This window comes from Morone saxatilis, unplaced genomic scaffold, assembly GCF_004916995.1.
Source record: "Morone saxatilis isolate NCDOM2014 unplaced genomic scaffold, NCSU_SB_2.0 Contig10, whole genome shotgun sequence".
NCBI lineage: Eukaryota > Metazoa > Chordata > Actinopteri > Moronidae > Morone > Morone saxatilis.
Window position 1 is genome coordinate 15117258 of NW_023339652.1, and position 6353 is coordinate 15123610.

The window sequence follows — 6353 nt, forward strand, 5'->3', positions numbered from 1 at the left end:
ATGAGTTTATGGTCTCAATCGTTACTTTTATGTCTTCCGCCATACAGCATGATGTTCATTAAGTAAATTATTGTCCAATTTACCTACCTTGTGATTGACAGGTCATTCTCAGTGAGTCCGTCCAGCTCAACACACCAAACTCAGCTCAAACTGTCAGACTGGGCAGTGCTGATCAAATATACATCAAGATTCTGTAGGCCAGCTACATGCTCTCATCCACATATGGTCACTTCTGACTCCAAAAAAAAACAAGATGGCTACAGTCATATTGCCGAACTCCAGGATTCAAAACAACGCTGCAATGGGAAACAATTTTGCGTAACCCTGCACAGGTTTTTTGTTCGTTTTCTTTATCTGAAAATGAAGCTTTTTTTTTTTAAATAAAGGCCCTCAACTGTACACACTTTGAACTGTGAGGGGCCAGAGTGCAGGCCAGAAAGTGAAATTTCTGACCATCTACCAACCCTCTACAGATACTGTATGTCATAGCCATTAAAATACATTCTCATGTACTAATGCCTTTAAGCTGACAGGAGTGTAGTGAAGGACAGCTTTATGTTACCGTAGCCTACTTTTGGGCGCCATTTTCACAACAGCTATTTTAAAAGAGTCATCCATTCCCTGTGGGAGGCGTGCAGAATGTACAACATATAGCATTCCTTTCAAGGCAATAGCTGGTTAAGCACTGTTAATCTTGAGAACATCTTTAGGCAGAAAAATGCATCCTTCCAAAGCACTGAAAGCACGGAGGAGATAAACGAGATTGAGATTTATAGACAAAGATCCGCATTGTGAGGAGCTATAGCTATACATAGAGCTCTTCCAGCCAGCATTATGTCAAATTAATGCATTTATTACATTAAGATAAACATCAGACAGAGTCAAAATAATAAGGAAACCTATTCATCACTTATAACTGCATGGTCCAACAAAAAGAAAATTAAGAGAATCAAGATCAAGGGTCAAATGAAAAATTCTGGGCCAAACATGGAAGAAAAGAAGAAGAGGTCATTTTGCTGATGAGCCACTGAACACATGGAGCATATGGTGATTACGAACATTAGCAAACACAACATGCATAAATTTAGTTAGCTGCCGCCTTATTGTTTTTACTGCATGGTCAACATAAAGAAAAGCCATGAAGAGAAGCTACCCATATCCAGTCGAGGTCAAAAGTACTATTGACCCCAGCAAAGTAAGTGTCTGGGAACACAGAAGTAGTAGGCCAATGATTTATCTGAACCATTGGCATAAAAACATTCCATATCCCGTCACTGTAAAATAAATAAAGCCAAAGTATCCTGGATATGGCCACCAGGCGGCGATCAGAATGTTTTGGCTTCACTTCCGGGAAGCAGTCATGTTGTCTATTTTTCATGTCAATGATTTGAACTGGTTTATATGTATGTTTGTACGTCTACCTCAAGCCAACTGTGCCTTTGTTGCCGCAGTTAGAACACAAGAATATCAACCATTCCTTCTGCAAAGTCACAATTAAATCCCAATTAAGTTACAATTTGTGTTGCTGTGATTGTTGACTTTAAATTATGTTACATTTTGCATTCTTTCATATGACTTCAATGTTATATTGATAATTTTTAAAAAGGACAAATGTAGCGGTAAAGATTATTGAGATTTATCAGCACTGATAGGCACATTTTACTACTTCCAGACAGAGCTAGGCTAGTTTCCCCGTTTCCAGCTGGCTGCAGGCTATAGCTTTATATTTACTGAACAAATATGAGAGTGGTATCAAATCTAACCCAGTAAGAGAGCAAATAAGCATACTTCCCAAACTGATCAAATGTTTGTTTTGTTTTCCAAGCATTTAATGTAACTTTCTCACATCAGAATCCGTTTTCTCATTTTCTCATTCCTTCGCACTCAATTCAAATCAGCTAATAAACATAATCTATCACTATCAGAGTCTCAAAGAATTTTTCATCATAACTGTAAGATCAGGCTATAAATGAATACTTTCTGCTTGTAAAGTACACTCTGTCCTGATGATTTTCACATCATGACTAATAGCTAAGCTCCGCCTCCTGTCAGTCACGACCCTGTTACGCAACAGACTCTTGCACTGAGGACAGTTTGACGTTCAAGCAGTGACATGGACAGCTCACTGTCACACTGTCACAACTTACTGGGACACTTCAACAGAACAGAGCCATCATTAATGTTATTCGTAACACCTGTGCTTTCCTATTATTATTAAGCTTAAAACTGAACTTAAAATATCCTAGCTTGATAGTTTTTTTTTTATGAATAAGGACAAAAAAGGAATGCAGGAAACAGGAAACACACAGGAGTCAGTCTGTCAGGTTTATGTAATGGCTCAGATCAAAGTTCTATATTCAGTCGACTGACATCCACACACACTCTTTGTCATTAAAACATCCCTCTGAAGCCAAAATAGATGACTTAGCCTGATTGAGCTGTCTCACTAAGAACTTAACTAGCAGTATAGAAATACTAGAGAGTGAGGACGAGATGTGTGTGCGCGTGCATTGAGTGTGCATCTGTGTGTGTGTTAGCGGGGTCTTATGGTGTCTGATTCCTTCTCCTTATACAGTCATGAGTGAGGAATGCTGCCTGTGAGAGTCAACTCTTCTCTCCCTCTCTTTTTCTTCTTTGATCTATTCATCTTTCTCTCACTCGCTCGCTGATATTTTACACAATTTTGTTGTGGATCAACTTCAATGTGAACTAAAGTGTAAAACAAGACCTCCCAAACTGCCATGCTCCAGTCAATTGAACTTAATTTGCCTGGGTGGAATTAAGTATATAATATCATTATCAAATAACATTTTCCCTCTCTTTCTCTCTTCCTGTGTGTGTGTGTGTGTGTGTGTGTTTTCTAGACGCTCCATGTTTGGTTATAACGGTGCAGCTCGGCAGCAACTGGAGCATCTAACTCAATATTCTTTCATAAGACTCTCTCAATGAGATTATGGTGAGTATGTGAGAGACTGGAGAACGTGTGTGTGTGTGTGTGTGTGTGTTCCTGAGAGTTCCTGCTGCCAATACTCCTGCCTCCTGGGATCCGGGAATACATTTGCAGACAAACAAGGGTCAGACCATTCCCATCCTTAAAACACACAGACACTAACCCTTCATCACAGAACGTGGCTGCTGCCAGGTAACAGAGACCAAGAGTGTCTGTCTGTTGTGTGCAAGAACATGTGTGCTCCATACTGCACGTCTTCCTTTTAGTTTTCAGACGCTCTCTCTGTTCGCTCTTTGCCATTGTTTTCCTTTTCATTCCTTATCTCTTTTTCCCCAGAATTCACAGCAGAGAATGTGGACAACCTGCTTGCTCTGATCCAAAACCACTTCTATCCCTCTGCAGTTTATTACTTCCCCCTGGCTGTGGTACAGACAGAGATGGAAGAGGAACAGGAGGAGAAAAACACCAAGATCCAAAATTCTCACCCAACACGTTCCAGATTCGTCTTTGACAGATAAAAGATCACTACCACACTGCTCCAGCTGTTATTTCAGAGTTTTAATTTGGGAAAAATAGTCAGGAGGTATCAGTACAGTATATTTAGATTTAGATTTCTGGTTGTCATGTGCAGCCAAACAAAAACACAGCTGTCTCACAGATGCTCATGGTTTTCGACCTTGTCCGCTCAATTGCAATGTCTGGGAATTACACGTTTCTAACTTTGATGACTGACCATGAAAAACCTCACAGAATTATTTATGAATAGTACACCACTGATGACACTATCACTACACTTTGTACAGACACTCATTATCCCCTGAGGATGAATCTTACTCATCCCACTTTACTTTTAGTACCACCATGGGGTTATCATTTTGAGTGAATTTTCTTGACAACCACTGATTACCTTTAAATTTGGCACAAAAATCCATGGTGCCCAGACAATGTGTCACTATGACTTTGGTGATCTTGACCTTTCTTCTAGTGCCACTATGAGGTCCATGTTTGTGGTTTTGAGTGAAACGTCTCAACAATTATTGGGAGGATTGCCATGACATTTGGCACATAAGTGTTTCCCTCAAAATTCCCTTTTCTAGAGCTACCAAAGGTCACAATTTTAATTTGTGCAATACTTTGATTCATGACCAAAAATCTCTAACTAATGACATTTCCATCAGCCTCAAATATACATTGTGTTTTAGCTAATTGTCAAATATTAGCATACTAACTTTTTAAACTTTTTTTAAACTTTTTAAAATTAAGATAGTGAACATGGTAAACATTATACAGGTGTGCTAAATATGCCCACAACATGATGTCAGAAATATATGATCTGGTTATTTTATTATTTTTTGTTGTTGTTTCATAACAATTTAAACTACCCCTCCATATACAATTAAAATAAAAACACAATTCTATTTGAAAAAATGGATTTTGTGTGGTGTAAAATAATGGAAAAGGTCAAAGGTGCTTGCAAATGCATGCAAACAAAGAAAGCAGGTTAGAAACTGCTGTTGAAGTAGATATTGTAATGAAAATATTTTCAGAATCTTGCACTTCCTGGTAGTACTTGAACATGGACCTCCTATGAGACCCCAAGTGCCCCATGAGATTTTAATGAATCAAGGGCAGATTATACTTCTCATCTCTTTATTTTAGCATTCAAAATGACATTAATTTGACAGAAAGGAAGCTAGAGGGGAAGCTCAAAACTAAAGGGACATATAAGTTATACAATACCCATGAGACATCTTCATAATTCATGTAGGACGACATGTTTACTGTTGTGTTGTTCCAATCTGTCGCTGATATTTTTAAATTTACATTGTTTCTGAATAAGTACACTGAATAAAGAACAAATATTTTCTATCGATGCACTAAAAACATTGTATCAGAAATTACACAATAAAACTCCTTGGCCCTCACTTAACTTCCACAGACGACTTCCTGCCAGTTATGGGAACAAGCGCTGTTTTGACATGAAGCAGGTAGAAGGCTAAAGTCATAACACTTTCAAAATCTTGTCTTGGAAGAGATAATGATTTGCAACATATAAAGACTTCTAATCACAAGTTTGTGGTCCTGTCTCTTGTTTTTATTATCCTTAATCTATCTGTTTATGTTGTCTATGTGTTCTTTGTTTTCTGTAAATGGCTGTAAAGTTTTCTGACTAAATATAATTTGATTTAAAGCTAACTGACGTCAGTACATGTCAGGAATGAGGAGAAAAAGTGCATCCCTGTAGGGAAATTCCCTTTTCTCTTGCCCCCTGCACATGGAGGTCCGAGGTCAGCCAAATGACAGGAGGGGCTCGTAGAGATTTAATATTCAGCTTAACAGTAACTTGGCAGGAGCTTGGACCGGAGTCACCTTTGATGCAAAATATTTTATGAGAATATGTTTCTGGCCAATTAGAATTTAATGTTATATAACAACTTATGAGCAATAAGATTATCACAAACCTGTTGTATACAAGTGGTGTGTGGAAAATCTAAGTACTCTGTATAAGAACATTTCATAGAAATCCTTTAGTTGCTACTGCAACATCCAATTTTCTCAAAGAAATAGTTAACCTCTCTTTCTGGCTGATATAAACCAAGTGTAAAACTGATTTAGAGTGTATTTGCATTAGACCTTCCAAGAGTAAAAGCTCATTCTTCTCTGAAAATAGTCTGCAAAAAAGTTTTCCTGACATTGACAACTATTGGCTGAATTCCATACAACTTTAGCCTCATTTTTATTTAGCACTCATTTAGCGCTGGGAATACAGTAGAGAAAACATGACTGCAGAGATGTACAGTGATGCTCTGCCCACTGATGCAGAAACTTCAAGTTTTTTTTTTCTTCAAGTTCCTCACATTGCTGTTTTTAAATGTAATTAAAGATTTAATACCGTAGTGGTTGGCCTTTATCACACCATCCATCTATTCATCTCTCCATCCTACAGTGCTTCTCCCCTTCCTTCCTTCCCTCTGTCTTAGTTCTGCATCTTTCCATGCTTCCCTCACCCCGACTCTATCTTTTCTTCTCTTTAATCCATCCATTTATCCATTCTTGACATCTTTTCCTCTCTCCTGCAATTCTCCTTGGCAACAGCTGCGCATGTAAATGCAGTGGCCGTTAGCTTATTCAAACTTGCTACATTCTTGTTTTAATATGTTTTTTTTTCCAGCTTTATTGCTGAAAACATCAATGATGTTTGATTGGGTTTGATTTTTAAAGTCAAAGACAAAATTGTTCAAATTGACCGGATCCTCACATTCTGTTTTCGGCTTTATTGCCGAAATACGTATTACCTATTCCTACCCAGACAAAAAATCAGGAGGGAAAATCAGAGACCTGCTCCATTAAAGGGGAACTTGGCAACTCTAGCCATTTCTTCGCTGGTTTTCATTTTTGTCAT

General features: G+C 38.1%; 1 protein-coding gene across 1 annotated transcript in view; it reads right to left on the reverse strand.

The window, feature by feature from the left end:
- Positions 1-6353, reverse strand: part of ano2b (anoctamin 2b) — a 60508-nt gene that overhangs the window by 4878 nt on the left and 49277 nt on the right. Inside the window, 1 exon segment of the mRNA XM_035673071.1 lies at positions 1732-1758. Within this exon segment, the coding sequence (XP_035528964.1) occupies positions 1732-1758 (27 nt within the window).